The 18,209-nt window shown below is 44.3% G+C and overlaps 1 protein-coding gene and 1 long non-coding RNA gene across 2 annotated transcripts; both read left to right on the top strand.

Annotated features, from left to right (window-relative positions):
* The first annotated feature begins 78 nt into the window (after positions 1–78).
* mrpl38 (mitochondrial ribosomal protein L38) lies at positions 79–3,835 on the top strand. Its single transcript, XM_053413528.1, has 9 exons — positions 79–198; positions 944–1,132; positions 1,240–1,371; positions 1,462–1,664; positions 1,773–1,845; positions 1,931–1,976; positions 2,431–2,589; positions 3,336–3,472; positions 3,615–3,835. The coding sequence occupies exons 1-9, from the start codon at positions 114–116 to the stop codon at positions 3,749–3,751; spliced, it is 1,161 nt and encodes a 386-aa protein (XP_053269503.1). The 5' UTR covers positions 79–113; the 3' UTR covers positions 3,752–3,835.
* A 12,528-nt stretch (positions 3,836–16,363) lies between these two features.
* LOC128427142 (uncharacterized) lies at positions 16,364–16,928 on the top strand. Its single transcript, XR_008333323.1, has 3 exons — positions 16,364–16,512; positions 16,704–16,769; positions 16,845–16,928. It is a non-coding gene; the product is annotated as an uncharacterized LOC128427142 (long non-coding RNA).
* The last annotated feature ends 1,281 nt before the right edge of the window (positions 16,929–18,209 follow it).

Genomic DNA, 18,209 nt, shown 5'->3' with positions numbered 1-18,209 from the left:
TTTAAGGTAATTGTTTATTAGTGCCAGTCAGCATCGCTTAACCAGTCAAAGTGAATGGACTCGTTTGACTCTCATCAGCCACCGTACATTCTGGAAAAAACCCTCAGTCCAAGATGGCGCTGCGCACAGTTTGCTCCACTGCTCTAAGGACCGGGACAGATTTAGGGGTCAATAATGCCAGGACGTTTGTCACAACAGGTATTGTCACAATATTTGACTCATTTACACTGCATTTAACTTCAGGGAGTTTGCACCCGGGCTTCAGTTTTGGATGAGAAGTGTGTGTATGTCATTTTACTAGCGTTACATGCGGCCATATCCTGCAGAGAGGCTAGTCACCAAACCCCATAGAAATATGTAAACATTTTACGTGTTTATTATATTTAACTGCTGTTTCTCAGGGATAAGATAGGAGAGGCATCTTGGATATCATTGTTCGTCTCATATATCAATGATCGTTGTCATTAAAACTAATGTTTAGTTTTTGGTTCCCCGGTTTTGTGAAGAGGAAGAGCTAAATGTTATAGTTTAAATAAACAAGTCCCCCATAATGTTACTGTGTAAACACTTCCCCACAACAGTAGTAATGCCTGGACCAGACGCATTTGTATACAGTAACAGGCACACACACGCACACACATACATCTATAAGTAAATACCTAAAAGAAATTTCAAAGCCAAGCAGAAAATGAAATGTACATTACATAAAAAATTACAAACATTAAAAATCTAATTAGAAATAAGAAAATTATGAAGTGAATAAGCCAAGTTGCAAAAACTGTAAATATACCAATTCATCTGACGAAAGAACCGACTGTCATTGTAACTGCGTTTAGATGAACTAAACAAATACATTTAAACTTGAATTTAAATCTCTAATATGGTGGTAACGCCCAGGTGTGCCAAATGTTTTTTTTACATGTAACTGTTCCCCACATGGCAGCATTCCTTTGCAAACGGATATCTCCACTTGGTCCGAGGCCACATGACAATATCGACATTGAAAACCTGGAGTCGACGGAGAAGTATCGCAGCTACACTCGCTACCTGAAACAAGCTGAGGAGGCAAAGAACAAATCTGTCTGGTGGAAGACTTACAAGGGCTACGTTGAAAAAGCCGATCCTGATCACGGTGAGAAATCGAGGAGGAATCTGTTGCCTGTCAACCCTCAGGGGTGTTCATTTGTGGCAGTTCGAACCTCTTCATCTTCACAGTGTTGAGGTGTTTTCTGGTTGCAGGTGCAGAACTAGTGGACATTGGTCTTCCGTTCTATCGACCCCGCAGGATCAAAGAAGTGAAGGAGCGAAGGCAGGTGATCAAGGACAACAAGAAGAATGCTGAGCTGGAGAGGGCTTCACGTCTGCGCACTTGTAAGCTCACATGCATTCTCACCAATTATGTTTTTAATTAGTAAGTAAATAAATTGGTTAACGTTTCTCTATTCTGTTTGCGCACCGCAGTTAAGATCCCTCTGGATCGAGTGCAGGAGACCTGGGAGAAGACCAGTGGTCCATTTCAGATAAAGAGACTTGCAGAACACTACGGTGTCTTCAGAGATCTCTTCCCCATGGCCTATTTTCTACCTCAAGTGTCGCTCAACATCTCCTATAGCCAGGAGGACAGCACCAAAGTGCATTATGGGAATCGGCTGACACCAATTGAAGTACGTTAGAGGACCTTAACATGTGTTCAACTAACCCAATCTCTGTCCACACATGAATTTTTGCTCATTATCAATTTTAAACCCTGTCTCTTCTTTTTTTCCGTCTAGGCAGCATCTGCGCCTCAGATCAGCTTTGATGCGGAGGAAGGATCCCTGTGGACCCTTCTGCTCACATGTCCAGGTCAGGCTGGTTTAGATGAGTATTTACTGCCTCATGGATTATCAGCATTTACTGACCGTGGTCAATTATCTCTATACTTTTTCAGATGAGCATCTTCTGGATAATGAGGCAGAATACGTCCATTGGCTAGTGTAAGTATTTACTAACATATTTTCCAATGCATTGGTGGATGGGTTCACTGTTTGGGTCAACTTTCTTAAAAAATAGGCCTCTTATTTTGAAGCAACATTTTTGCATCCCACTTATAGTGGTATTCCAACATGCCACTTCACAGATCGTTCTACGGCTGGGTTTGGGTTGTGACTCTCCTCTTGTATGTCTGAATATAAAGTTGGACGATCGGCTCTACTTCCTCCCATTGCAAAAAAATTAAGACAAAATATCTTGGATAGGGGTGCTGCCATCTTGTACTTTTTTTCCTCTCCTTTTATGAAAAAATACATACAGACGGCTATAACAAGAAGCCTTTACAATGATGATAAGTACTTTTTTATGGTGGGCAATTTGGGGTTCCGTGTTAAATGCGGTGATATTTAAAAAGTTTGTGTTTTGGGCTTGCGTGTGTGTGTGTGTGTGTGTGTATAGGGGGAACATACCAGGTGGAGCAGTGCAGGCTGGAGAGGAGCTGTGCCACTACCTGCCCCCGTTCCCTGCCAGTGGAACAGGCTTCCACCGCTACATTTACGTCCTCTTCAAGCAGGAGGGGCCAGTCAACTTCAGCGAGGATGCCAGGACATCACCGTGGTGAGAAGTTCACTCAGCACACAGAGAGGAAGATGCTATTTTTTGTATTTTTGTGTTTGAAATAAGATCATCTGCATATATTTGGGTTTCACTTTCATGTCTGTGTATATTAACGATTTGCGACATGAACTCTGGAGAATGTCCACACAATTGGGTTCCAGAGTTGCGTTTCACATATGAAGAACATAGCATTAGATTGTTTAGTTCATATGCATTCACAACAACAGGATAATCTCCGGAGAATTTATGCGAGAGATAGCATCTGAGTAGGCTGGAGTAAATCACGCTGCGGGATCATGTGTATTTGTTAACAGCACATTGATGCTGGTGTTGGACTTAATCACCAAAAGCTCTTGAATTTCCATGTCTGTCCAAGTTGACATCTTCGGCATTGTGAACGTTCATGACTCCTCTTTTTCACCCTGAGACATTTGAAGTAGCTTTGCGTTAGTTGCGTGTTTGAAGCATCGTTTTTCTCAGGGACCTGGCAGGAAAAAACATACGGATCTGGATAAAGTCAGGAGATTTTTTGGACTTTAGTGCATGTCTGGCAGCAGTTAAAGGGGAATTCTCTACCTTACCTTTGTCGTAAGGTTAAGAATAAATTAATAAAGCTGCAGGCAATGTTTTTTTTTTATCACCATGGGACTCTGTAACAGACATTATTTAAGAGACTTTATATCATGTGTGAGTTCATGTCTGGCATAGAAACAATCCACTCAGTATGCGTTGCCTCTCCTTGCCAGCTATTCTCTGGCGGATCGAACATTCAAGACGGTGGATTTCTACAGAAAGCATCAGGACAGTATGACGCCTGCAGGGCTGGCCTTCTTCCAGTGCCAGTGGGATGAATCTGTCACCAACTCCTTCCACAACACGCTGAGTGAGTCATGCTTATGCACGCATCACACACACACTGAGTGTCGGGTCATGGCAGATGTACGCTTCTTTGCTCGTCCCCAGAATTTGAAGTAAAAAATAACTTATGAGTCTATTGATAATAACGTCTTGTTCGCTCCCTGCAGACATGAAGGAGCCAGTGTTCGAGTTCATCCGGCCTCCAGTGTACCACCCTCCACAGGTCAAATTCCCTCATGGGCAGCCGCTGCGCTACTTGGACCGATACAGAGATGGAAAGGAGCACACCTATGGAATATACTGATGATGACAACCCATCCGCAACATATTTGTGGAGTTATGTTTGGTATATTTATGTAAAATAATAATAAAGCATTTTTCAACTGTCGTGAGGTTTTAGGATTTTCTCTGTCAAGAACGTTGTGTGTCTGGTCCTGTTAAATACAAATCAATACAGTGATGGGCGGCGTGGTGTCACCTTAGTGTCTGGTTTTTATCTGGTACTCCTCATACAGTCCAAAGACATGCACTCTGTGACCATTGGTGTGAATAGTTTGTTGTTTTGTTTCATAGTCAGCTGGGATTGGCTCCAGCTCCCTCATGACCCTCATTGATGGATGGACATTTCCAGAAATGATCTAACATATGTATTGCAGCACTCCTTGATAAAAGTAATAAAACTGAAATGTAGGATTCTTGGTACACATGCAACTGAAACAGATTGACTATTGAGCTGTGGTCGCCGAGCTTTGGCCTCCTGTCTTTACAGACTGCTATAAGCTTTGCAAACCACCAGATGTCACTACTTGTTGAGTCTAAAGACGTAAAGCTTCAAATTGAATGAAATCATGAGGTTAAGAGTGAAATCTAATATTTGGGATGGACTGCCATGAAGTCAAGTTCAAGATGAACTTTATTGTCCCACAAAGTGGAACATTTTTCTTGGGCGCTTCACATATGCTGCAGCCATAAAAATACACACACACAAATCCCCATTAGATAGATGATAGATAGATAGATAGATTACTTTATTCATCCCCGAAGGGAAATTAAGTCGTCATAGCAGCAGGTATATTTGAATACAATAAAATACAATGCAATAGAATAAAATAAAAAATATTGAGGTAGAAAGAATAAAAAAAACAGGAACACAAGATAAATTGGTAGATAAGGTGCAGTGGCAAGATGATGGTAATAGTACTGATGATATGATGGTGATGTTATTGTTAGACAGTATATATATAGTATATAATATAATATAACATAATATATATATTTATATATGATAGTAATTCTACCAGTATAATAGCAGTATATAGTAATAATGGCAGCAACAGTATATATAATAATAGTAAATATAATAATAATATGTACACATGTATAAATATTATATACAAAGAATATACAAACAGTATGATATAATATGATATGATATATAGTAGAGGTATAAATATAAGTATTCGACTATACAATAGATAATATAATATACTATGAGTGTAAGAATATGTAGACAGTGTGCAAAAGACAATATTATTGTATAAAATGATATATAGTATCAATATGGTTTATATTAACACATAGCGGAGTGTTGTACAGGGTACACAGTGTAAGGAGACAGGTACATTTAGTGCAGTTCTGTGAAGGTGGCTCTGACAGAGGTAGCTGAATTGTACAGTCTTATTGCGGTTGGGAGGAACGATTTCCTGTATCGTTCCTTAGAGCAGCGGGGTTGAATGAGTCTGTGGCTGAAGCTGCTCCTTAGCTTGTCCAGTGTTTTGTGGAGGGGGTGAGAGGGATTGTCCATGATTATACAACAAACATCATCGCAATCACCCTGTGAAGATCTTTTTAAAACATGACATGGTACCTGACCATATTGCATGTTTACATATATAAAGATTTGAATGAATACTGTTTGCAAGCAAGCAGGAAAATGAAATATCATCCTCCAGGGCCAATCTGGCTTTATCTGCCACTATCTGCGTCGAGGAACTCAAACCCTCCTACCAGAGGGCAAAAGCACATTCTCTGTATGCAGAATATGAGATGTCTCATAAACAATCTTAATGGCTTATCCTTGAGTAGCCTGTTCATAAACATTCTTCAATGCCAACGTTTTTCAATGAAGGATAAATCCACTGGTACAGTTTGGTTTTTAACTGCAGAGGTTACCAAACCAAGTTGTGATGTTGTACCAGATTAGGCTCTCTAGGACTGCCTGATAAAAAGTCAAAATACATTATTGATCAACACCCAGCACCCTCAGAAGACATGAAAAAAATGCAAACGTTATCTGCTACAGGAACTAAGTGTGTCCCAGGTTTGTGAGTTGTCATAAAAATACCAAGATATTTGTAAGAAAAGGCCTGTGTGATGGTTTGGTTGTGGATGACCGAGGGTCAAACATCATCTCCTCTGTCTTATTGACATTCAAAACAAGGGGGTTGTCCTCCCGCCAACTCACAGACCTTTGAATCTTCAAAAAGTAATCAGGTTTCATAAGTCTGTGTCGTCTGAGAACTTTACGATGTTCCATTAACACTAACCCGCTGTCTGCGACCAATATAGGCCAATATATATATTTTACAGAACAAACAATCGAGAAAATAATTATGCATTAACATTATTTTCATAATTCAACTAATATATATTTGGCAGCGATTTTACCTTTCATGCTTTCATGGTTGTGTGGAGAGGAGGGAATCTTTCAAATCCAAATTCTTCTCTTTTAATGAATCTTGTAAAAAGGGATTGCATTAAAAATGATAGTGTCTGCTCAACATAGAAGAGAAACACGTACTGTGAAATAAGTAAAGATAATACTACATTTGTAAAACTTTACACACTGATTGGTTGTGGCCCATGCTTGCGACAGGAAGTGCTGAATCTCTTGGAGGAGCGACTGAGCCGAGAGAGTGACAATTAGCTGTGAGTGGGAACAGCTGGCTCCTGCACCACGTCTGATAAAGCTGGCGAGAACCCGCAGGCACCACTCTCCTCTCTGTGACTGAAATGATGGGAGCTGTTCGGGCCTTGCTTATTTGTGTGCTGACTTCCCTGCTAACCAAAGGTGTTGCATGTTCCTATTGTTAGAGCTGCAGTGTAGCAAATGCAAAAGTTAAGGTTCAATTATTTCAGTCTTATTTAGGTCTTTTGGTTGGTGGCTTGTCTACCTGAAATGTCAATTAGCTGAAACAAAATTGCAGCACGTCGTGTCACCGAGCGCTGCAACATTTGATTAACGGCTTGTGTATGTTCTCTTCACAGGCATTTGCATTCCAGTTGGCGACAAAAGTGAAGCCGATGGAGGAGGACTGCCAACGTGGATGGGAGGTAAGGGAAGAAGATTTAATATTCTCTTTTCTTTTGAGCTACTTTCTGACCCTCATTTAATTTCTTCTGGGTTAGGGTTCCCCGATAGCCTTTCCATCAAGAAGGCCCTGGGATTCATCCAGACACTGGCCGATTTGATGAAGGAAAACGCTAAACAAGGTGAGCAGCTTCTCTGAAACGCTACAATGAGCAAACGGTTTGTGGTTTAGTCTCATTGCACTGAACTAATCATGATGGGCCTTCACTAGGCTGCAGGTCATCCTAACTGCATGATAAAGTGACAGGGTAATAAACTTAATTTCCTGCTTTAATTACCAATCGCTAATCATATTTCTTTCTTTAAGTTCTCGTGGGAGTCAATGAAGTGGAAGCTGAAATATTGTCTGGACACAAACCTAAAATGTCGCCCCCTTGCGGAGCTGTAGGAGGCAGCTTGAAGCAGGACGAGGCAGCGGCAGGAGGCAACGTGACGCTGGACGAGGCAGCGCCGGGGGGCAACGTGACGCTGGACGAGGCAGCGCCGGGGGGCAACGTGACTCTGGACGAGGCAGCGCCGGGGGGCAACGTGACTCTGGACGAGGCAGCGCCGGGGGGCAACGTGACTCTGGACGAGGCAGCGCCGGGGGGCAACGTGACTCTGGACGAGGCAGCGCCGGGGGGCAACGTGACTCTGGACGAGGCAGCGCCGGGGGGCAACGTGACTCTGGACGAGGCAGCGCCGGGGGGCAACGTGACTCTGGACGAGGCAGCGCCGGGGGGCAACGTGACTCTGGACGAGGCAGCGCCGGGAGGCAACGTGACGCTGGACGAGGCAGCGCCGGGAGGCAACGTGCGCATTGTACGCAGTACAGAACCTGTTGATGAAGCCACAGAGGGAGAATATTTCAAAGCGGTCAGAGGAGACTCCGTAGGTTTTGGAAACTTGGGACTAACTCCACTACGTCAACATCAGGTTCCCTTACACTGAGTTACTTTTTAAAAGCAGGAAACTGTTTTAGGAACCATGCAAGAGCTCATTGTACATCTGATGGCCATTTTCTGCAGAAAAGCGGGATAAGATGTGTCTGCATGCACCTGTTTCTGTCTCTACTTTGGAATAAAACTATTTGTTTCAAATAAATTTCTCACAGAATTGCTTCATTAATCAACAGGTTAAGTGACAACGACTCTTACTTGTGGGGGGGGGGGGGGGGTAAATGTCTTGATGATGGCTAACCCTTGTAATTTGTCTGGAGTTCATGTTAATGGTCGGTAATTTCTTCATAGATATGCAACTTGAAGTAGTGAAGCTTATGGATTTTATGGCCTATATGCCTTCACTCTTGAACCCTGATGTCCCCATAGTGCCCTTAGATTTATAGCTGGAGAAATGCATTTTGTTTAGTTTCTCTGCTAAAGTTGCGATCGCTTTACAATGAACCCTTGGGTCAACACACTTGCTTGGGAAGGCGGCAGGAAATGACGTGAGACGGGAATAAAAATATATCAACTTTTATTTTCTTATTAAAGTTAATCATGACAATGATTAGGTGCAAAGATTTCTTAGCTACTATATATTTCACTCTAACATGAATGTAGTAAATTACAGTACAAGTTCATTATCATACATTGGATTTATACACAGGAAAATTAAATATCATCCTCCAGGGCCAATTCTGTCTTTATCTGCCACTATCTGCGTCGAGGAACTCAAACCCTCCTACCAGAGGGCAAAAGCACATTTTCTGTATGCAGAATATGAGATGTCTCATAAACTCTTAATGGCTTATCCTTGAGAAGCCTGTTCATAAACATTCTTCAATGCAAATGTTTTTCAATGAAGGATAAATCCACTGATACAGTTTGGTTTTTAACTGCAGAGGTTACCAAACCAAGTTGTGATGTACCAGATTAGGCTCTCTAGGACTGCCTGATAAAAAGTCAAAAAACATTATTGATCAATACCCAGCACTCTCAGAAGACATGAAAAAATGCAAACGTTATCTGCTACAGGGACTAAGTGTGTCCCAGGTTTGTGAGTTGTCATAAAAATACCAAGATATTTGTAAGAAAAGGCCTGTGTGATGGTTTGGTTGTGGATGACCGAGGGTCAAACATCTCTGTCTTATTGACATTCAAAACAAGGGGGTTTTCCTCCCGCCAACTCACAGACCTTTGAATCTTCAAAAAGTAATCAGGTTTCATAAGTCTCAGTGTCGTCTGAGAATTTTACGATGTTCCATTAACAATAACCCGCTGTCTGCGACCAATATAGGCCAATATATATATTTTACAGAACAAACAATCGAGAAAATAATTATGCATTAACATTATTTTCATAATTCAACTAATATATATTTGGCAGCGATTTTACCTTTCATGCTTTCATGGTTGTGTGGAGAGGAGGGAATCTTTTAAATCCAAATTCTTCTCTTTTAATGAATCTTGTAAAAAGGGATTGCATTAAAAATGATAGTGTCTGCTCAACATAGAAGAGAAACACGTACTGTGAAATAAGTAAAGATAATACTACATTTGTAAAACTTTACACACTGATTGGTTGTGGCCCATGCTTGCGACAGGAAGTGCTGAATCTCTTGGAGGAGCGACTGAGCCGAGAGAGTGACAATTAGCTGTGAGTGGGAACAGCTGGCTCCTGCACCACGTCTGATAAAGCTGGCGAGAACCCGCAGGCACCACTCTCCTCTCTGTGACTGAAATGATGGGAGCTGTTAGGGCCTTGCTTATTTGTGTGCTGACTTCCCTGCTAACCAAAGGTGTTGCATGTTCCTATTGTTAGAGCTGCAGTGTAGCAAATGTAAAAGTTAAGGTTCAATTATTTCAGTCTTATTTAGGTCTTTTGGTTGGTGGCTTGTCTACCTGAAATGTCAATTAGCTGAAACAAAATTGCAGCACGTCGTGTCACCGAGCGCTGCAACATTTGATTAACGGCTTGTGTATGTTCTCTTCACAGGCATTTGCATTCCAGTTGGCGACACAAGTGAAACCGATGGAGGAGGACTGCCAACATGGATGGGAGGTAAGGGAAGAAGATTTAATATTCTCTTTTCTTTTGAGCTACTTTCTGACCCTCATTTCATTTCTTCTGGGTTAGGGTTCCCCGATAGCCTTTCCATCAATAAGGCCCTGGGATTCATCCAGACACTGGCCGATTTGATGAAGGAAAACGCTAAACAAGGTGAGCAGCTTCTCTGAAACGCTACAATGAGCAAACGGTTTGTGGTTTAGTCTCATTGCACTGAACTAATCATGATGGGCCTTCACTAGGCTGCAGGTCATAGTAACTGCACGATAAAGTGACAGGGTAATAAACTTAATTTCCTGCTTTAATTACCAATCGCTAATCATATTTCTTTCTTTAAGTTCTCGTGGGAGTCAATGAAGTGGAAGCTGAAATATTGTCTGGACACAAACCTAAAATGTCGCCCCCTTGCGGAGCTTTAGGAGGCAGCTTGAAGCAGGATGAGGCAGCGCCGGGAGGCAACGTGACTCTGGACGAGGCAGCGCCGGGAGGCAACGTGACTCTGGACGAGGCAGCGCCGGGAGGCAACGTGACTCTGGACGAGGCAGCGCCGGGAGGCAACGTGACTCTGGACGAGGCAGCGCCGGGAGGCAACGTGACTCTGGACGAGGCAGCGCCGGGGGGCAACGTGACTCTGGACGAGGCAGCGCCGGGAGGCAACGTGACTCTGGACGAGGCAGCGCCGGGGGGCAACGTGACTCTGGACGAGGCAGCGCCGGGGGGCAACGTGACTCTGGACGAGGCAGCGCCGGGGGGCAACGTGACTCTGGACGAGGCAGCGCCGGGAGGCAACGTGCGCATTGTACGCAGTACAGAACCTGTTGATGAAGCCACAGAGGGAGAATATTTCAAAGCGGTCAGAGGAGACTCCGTAGGTTTTGGAAACTTGGGACTAACTCCACTACGTCAACATCAGGTTCCCTTACACTGAGTTACTTTTTAAAAGCAGGAAACTGTTTTAGGAACCATGCAAGAGCTCATTGTACATCTGATGGCCATTTTCTGCAGAAAAGCGGGATAAGATGTGTCTGCATGCACCTGTTTCTGTCTCTACTTTGGAATAAAACTATTTGTTTCAAATAAATTTCTCACAGAATTGCTTCATTAATCAACAGGTTAAGTGACAACGACTCTTACTTGTGGGGGGGGGGGGGTAATGTCTTGATGATGGCTAACCCTTGTAATTTGTCTGGAGTTCATGTTAATGGTCGGTAATTTCTTCATAGATATGCAACTTGAAGTAGTGAAGCTTATGGATTTTATGGCCTATATGCCTTCACTCTTGAACCCTGATGTCCCCATAGTGCCCTTAGATTTATAGCTGGAGAAATGCATTTTGTTTAGTTTCTCTGCTAAAGTTGTGATCGCTTTACAATGAACCCTTGGGTCAACACACTTGCTTGGGAAGGCGGCAGGAAATGACGTGAGACGGGAATAAAAATATATCAACTTTTATTTTCTTATTAAAGTTAATCATGACAATGATTAGGTGCAAAGATTTCTTAGCTACTATATATTTCACTCTAACATGAATGTAGTAAATTACAGTACAAGTTCATTATCATAAATTGGATTTATACACAGGAAAATTAAATATCATCCTCCAGGGCCAATTCTGTCTTTATCTGCCACTTTCTGCATCGAGGAACTCAAACCCTCCTACCAGAGGGCAAAAGCACACACTGTATGCAGAATATGAGATGTCTCATAAACAATCCTTGAGACTGGCTTATCCTTGAGAACCCTGTTCATAAACATTCTTCAATGCCAACGTTTTTTAATGAAGGATAAATCCACTGGTACAGTTTGGTTTTTAACTGCAGAGGTTACCAAACCAAGTTGTGATGTTGTACCAGATTAGGCTCTCTAGGACTGCCTGATAAAAAGTCAAAATACATTATTGATCAACACCCAGCACCCTCAGAAGACATGAAAAAATGCAAACGTTATCTGCTACAGGGACTAAGTGTGTCCCAGGTTTGTGAGTTGTCATAAAAATACCAAGATATTTGTAAGAAAAGGCCTGTGTGATGGTTTGGTTGTGGATGACCGAGGGTCAAACATCATCTCTGTCTTATTGACATTCAAAACAAGGGGGTTGTCCTCCCGCCAACTCACAGACCTTTGAATCTTCAAAAAGTAATCAGGTTTCATAAGTCTCAGTGTCGTCTGAGAATTTTACGATGTTCCATTAACACTAACCCGCTGTCTGCGACCAATATAGGCCAATATATATATTTTACAGAACAATCGAGAAAATAATTATGTATTAACATTATTTTCATAATTCAACTAATATATATTTGGCAGCGATTTTACCTTTCATGCTTTCATGGTTGTGTGGAGAGGAAGGAATCTTTTAAATCCAAATTCTTCTCTTTTAATGAATCTTGTAAAAAGGGATTGCATTAAAAATGATAGTGTCTGCTCAACATAGAAGAGAAACACGTACTGTGAAATAAGTAAAGATAATACTACATTTGTAAAACTTTACACACTGATTGGTTGTGGCCCATGCTTGCGACAGGAAGTGCTGAATCTCTTGGAGGAGCGACTGAGCCGAGAGAGTGACAATTAGCTGTGAGTGGGAACAGCTGGCTCCTGCACCACGTCTGATAAAGCTGGCGAGAACCCGCAGGCACCACTCTCCTCTCTGTGACTGAAATGATGGGAGCTGTTCGGGCCTTGCTTATTTGTGTGCTGACTTCCCTGCTAACCAAAGGTGTTGCATGTTCCTATTGTTAGAGCTGCAGTGTAGCAAATGCAAAAGTTAAGGTTCAATTATTTCAGTCTTATTTAGGTCTTTTGGTTGGTGGCTTGTCTACCTGAAATGTCAATTAGCTGAAACAAAATTGCAGCACGTCGTGTCACCGAGCGCTGCAACATTTGATTAACGGCTTGTGTATGTTCTCTTCACAGGCATTTGCATTCCAGTTGGCGACAAAAGTGAAGCCGATGGAGGAGGACTGCCAACGTGGATGGGAGGTAAGGGAAGAAGATTTAATATTCTCTTTTCTTTTGAGCTACTTTCTGACCCTCATTTCATTTCTTCTGGGTTAGGGTTCCCCGATAGCCTTTCCATCAAGAAGGCCCTGGGATTCATCCAGACACTGGCCGATTTGATGAAGGAAAACGCTAAACAAGGTGAGCAGCTTCTCTGAAACGCTACAATGAGCAAACTGTTTGTGGTTTAGTCTCATTGCACTGAACTAATCATGATGGGCCTCCACTAGGCTGCAGGTCATAGTAACTGCACGATAAAGTGACAGGGTAATAAACTTAATTTCCTGCTTTAATTACCAATCGCTAATCATATATCTTTCTTTAAGTTCTCGTGGGAGTCAATGAAGTGGAAGCTGAAATATTGTCTGGACACAAACCTAAAATGTCGCCCCCTTGCGGAGCTGTAGGAGGCAGCTTGAAGCAGGACGAGGCAGCGCCGGGAGGCAACGTGACGCTGGACGAGGCAGCGCCGGGAGGCAACGTGACGCTGGACGAGGCAGCGCCGGGAGGCAACGTGACGCTGGACGAGGCAGCGCCGGGAGGCAACGTGACGCTGGACGAGGCAGCGCCGGGAGTCAACGTGACTCTGGACGAGGCAGCGCCGGGAGTCAACGTGACTCTGGACGAGGCAGCGCCGGGAGTCAACGTGACGCTGGACGAGGCAGCGCCGGGAGTCAACGTGACGCTGGACGAGGCAGCGCCGGGAGTCAACGTGACGCTGGACGAGGCAGCGCCGGGAGTCAACGTGACGCTGGACGAGGCAGCGCCGGGAGTCAACGTGACGCTGGACGAGGCAGCGCCGGGAGTCAACGTGACGCTGGACGAGGCAGCGCCGGGAGTCAACGTGACGCTGGACGAGGCAGCGCCGGGAGTCAACGTGACGCTGGACGAGGCAGCGCCGGGAGGCAACGTGACTCTGGACGAGGCAGCGCCGGGAGGCAACGTGACTCTGGACGAGGCAGCGCCGGGAGGCAACGTGACTCTGGACGAGGCAGCGCCGGGAGGCAACGTGACGCTGGACGAGGCAGCGCCGGGAGGCAACGTGACGCTGGACGAGGCAGCGCCGGGAGGCAACGTGACGCTGGACGAGGCAGCGCCGGGAGGCAACGTGACGCTGGACGAGGCAGCGCCGGGAGGCAACGTGACGCTGGACGAGGCAGCGCCGGGAGGCAACGTGACGCTGGACGAGGCAGCGCCGGGAGGCAACGTGCGCATTGTACGCAGTACAGAACCTGTTGATGAAGCCACAGAGGGAGAATATTTCAAAGCAGTCAGAGGAGACTCTGTAGGTTTTGGAAACTTGGGACTAACTCCACTACGTCAACATCAGGTTCCCTTACACTGAGTTACTTTTTAAAAGCAGGAAACTGTTTTAGGAACCATGCAAGAGCTCATTGTGCATCTGATGGCCATTTTCTGCAGAAAAGCGGGATAAGATGTGTCTGCATGCACCTGTTTCTGTCTCTACTTTGGAATAAAACTATTTGTTTCAAATAAATTTCTCACAGAATTCTTGATTAATCAACAGGTTAAGTGACAACGACTCTTAAGCCTGAAACATGCTTCTGCGTTTTCACGGGCCCGTAAGCGCAAGAGCCCTTCCGGGTCCCTTACGTGCTTATGTATCCCTTCTTACGTGCTGACGGGCGTCGCCCCACTTTTCTAAAATTTACGGCAAAGCTCCGCAAGCCCACTCAGCCCGCAAGGCTGTGATTGGTCTGCTCTACATCCCTTCTGGAGCTGCATTTCCGGTTTCATGCCCCATAATACAGGCAGAAACAACGGGAAATTTAGAAGAATGAATATGGACCAAATAGAAGAGCGTTTGGCAGAAGAGATCCGAAAGTATGTCCACTTGTATAACCCGTCACTGACTGGCGTATTTGTCCGCCTGAAAAAGGCTACAAGTAGCCGCAGTGGCTATGTAAATAAACAATTGACGAAGAAGAAAGAAGGCGTCTCTCAGGTCGTCTTCGACAAAAAGCATTACTCCGCCTAGTGTTCTGGCGCGGAATTGCTTTGTAAGACGTGCAACGGTTGGGGAAGCATGAATGACAACGAGTCTTGTGCCACAGCGGCGTGAAAAGACGCAGTCGCAGAAGCATGTTTCAGGCTTTACTTGGGGGGGGGGGGGGGGTAAATGTCTTGATAATAGCTAACCCTTGTCAATTTGTCTGGAGTTCATGGTAAATGGTCGGTAATTTCTTCATAGATATGCAACTTGAAGTAGTGAAGCTTATGGATTTTTATGGCCTATTTCTTCACTCTTGAACCCTGATGTCCCCATAGTGCCCTTAGATTTATAGCTGGAGAAATGCATTTTGTTTAGTTTCTCTGCTAAAGTTGTGATCGCTTTACAATGAACCCTTGGGTCAACACACTTGCTTGGGAAGGCGGCAGGAAATGACGAGACGGGAATAAAAATATATCAACTTTTATTTTCTCATTAAAGTTAATCATGACAATGATTAGGTGCAAAGATTTCTTAGCTACTATATATTTCACTCTAACATGAATGTAGTAAATTACAGTACAAGTTCATTATCATACATTGGATTTATACACAGGAAAATTAAATATCATCCTCCAGGGCCAATTCTGGCTTTATCTGCCACTTTCTGCATCGAGGAACTCAAACCCTCCTACCAGAGGGCAAAAGCACATTCTCTGTATGCAGAATATGAGATGTCTCATAAACAATCTTAATGGCTTATCCTTGAGAAGCCTGTTCATAAACATTCTTCAATGCCAACGTTTTTCAATGAAGGATAAATCCACTGGTACAGTTTGGTTTTTAACTGCAAAGGTTACCAAACCAAGTTGTGATGTTGTACCAGATTAGGCTCTCTAGGACTGCCTGATAAAAAGTCAAAATACATTATTGATCAACACCCAGCACTATCAGAAGACATGAAAAAAATGCAAACGTTATCTGCTACAGGGACTAAGTGTGTCCCAGGTTTGTGAGTTGTCATAAAAATACCAAGATATTTGTAAGAAAAGGCCTGTGTGATGGTTTGGTTGTGGATGACCGAGGGTCAAACATCATCTCCTCTGTCTTATTGACATTCAAAACAAGGGGGTTGTCCTCCCGCCAACTCACAGACCTTTGAATCTTCAAAAATTAATCACGTTTCATAAGTTTCAGTGTCGTCTGAGAATTTTACGATGTTCCATTAACACTAACCCGCTGTCTGCGACCAATATAGGCCAATATATATATTTTACAGAACAATCGAGAAAATAATTATGTATTAACATTATTTTCATAATTCAACTAATATATATTTGGCAGCGATTTTACCTTTCATGCTTTCATGGTTGTGTGGAGAGGAAGGAATCTTTTAAATCCAAATTCTTCTCTTTTAATGAATCTTGTAAAAAGGGATTGCATTAAAAATGATAGTGTCTGCTCAACATAGAAGAGAAACACGTACTGTGAAATAAGTAAAGATAATACTACATTTGTAAAACTTTACACACTGATTGGTTGTGGCCCATGCTTGCGACAGGAAGTGCTGAATCTCTTGGAGGAGCGACTGAGCCGAGAGAGTGACAATTAGCTGTGAGTGGGAACAGCTGGCTCCTGCACCACGTCTGATAAAGCTGGCGAGAACCCGCAGGCACCACTCTCCTCTCTGTGACTGAAATGATGGGAGCTGTTCGGGCCTTGCTTATTTGTGTGCTGACTTCCCTGCTAACCAAAGGTGTTGCATGTTCCTATTGTTAGAGCTGCAGTGTAGCAAAAGTTAAGGTTCAATTATTTCAGTCTTATTTAGGTCTTTTGGTTGGTGGCTTGTCTACCTGAAATGTCAATTGGCTGAAACAAAATTGCAGCACGTCATGTCACCGAGCGCTGCAACATTTGATTAACGGCTTGTGTATGTTCTCTTCACAGGCATTTGCATTCCAGTTGGCGACAAAAGTGAAACCGATGGAGGAGGACTGCCAACGTGGATGGGAGGTAAGGGAAGAAGATTTAATATTCTCTTTTCTTTTGAGCTACTTTCTGACCCTCATTTCATTTCTTCTGGGTTAGGGTTCCCCGATAGCCTTTCCATCAAGAAGGGCCTGGGATTCATCCAGACACTGGCCGATTTGATGAAGGAAAACGCTAAACAAGGTGAGCAGCTTCTCTGAAACGCTACAATGAGCAAACTGTTTGTGGTTTAGTCTCATTGCACTGAACTAATCATGATGGGCCTTCACTAGGCTGCAGGTAATAGTAACTGCACGATAAAGTGACAGGGTAATAAACTTAATTTCCTGCTGTAATTACCAATCGCTAATCATATTTCTTTCTTTAAGTTCTCGTGGGAGTCAATGAAGTGGAAGTTGAAATATTGTCTGGACACAAACCTAAAATGTCGCCCCCTTGCGGAGCTGTAGGAGGCAGCTTGAAGCAGGACGAGGCAGCGCCGGGAGGCAACGTGACGCTGGACGAGGCAGCGCCGGGAGGCAACGTGACGCTGGACGAGGCAGCGCCGGGAGGCAACGTGACGCTGGACGAGGCAGCGCCGGGAGGCAACGTGACGCTGGACGAGGCAGCGCCGGGAGGCAACGTGACGCTGGACGAGGCAGCGCCGGGGGGCAACGTGACTCTGGACGAGGCAGCGCCGGGGGGCAACGTGACTCTGGACGAGGCAGCGCCGGGGGGCAACGTGACTCTGGACGAGGCAGCGCCGGGGGGCAACGTGACTCTGGACGAGGCAGCGCCGGGGGGCAACGTGACTCTGGACGAGGCAGCGCCGGGGGGCAACGTGACGCTGGACGAGGCAGCGCCGGGGGGCAACGTGACGCTGGACGAGGCAGCGCCGGGGGGCAACGTGACGCTGGACGAGGCAGCGCCGGGGTGCAACGTGACTCTGGACAAGGCAGCGCCGGGAGGCAACGTGCGCATTGTACGCAGTACAGAACCTGTTGATGAAGCCACAGAGGGAGAATATTTCAAAGCGGTCAGAGGAGACTCTGTAGGTTTTGGAAACTTGGGACTAACTCCACTACGTCAACATCAGGTTCCCTTACACTGAGTTACTTTTTAAAAGCAGGAAACTGTTTTAGGAACCATGCAAGAGCTCATTGTACATCTGATGGCCATTTTCTGCAGAAAAGCGGGATAAGATGTGTCTGCATGCACCTGTTTCTGTCTCTACTTTGGAATAAAACTATTTGTTTCAAATTAATTTCTCACAGAATTGCTTCATTAATCAACAGGTTAAGTGACAACGACTCTTACTTGTGGGGGGGGGGGTAAATGTCTTGATGATGGCTAACCCTTGTTAATTTGTCTGGAGTTCATGTTAATGGTCGGTAATTTCTTCATAGATATGCAACTTGAAGTAGTGAAGCTTATGGATTTTATGGCCTATGCCTTCACTCTTGAACCCTGATGTCCCCATAGTGC

Source organism: Pleuronectes platessa, chromosome 21, assembly GCF_947347685.1.
Source record: "Pleuronectes platessa chromosome 21, fPlePla1.1, whole genome shotgun sequence".
Lineage (NCBI taxonomy): Eukaryota > Metazoa > Chordata > Actinopteri > Pleuronectiformes > Pleuronectidae > Pleuronectes > Pleuronectes platessa.
This window is presented reverse-complemented; position numbering and strand designations above follow the sequence as displayed.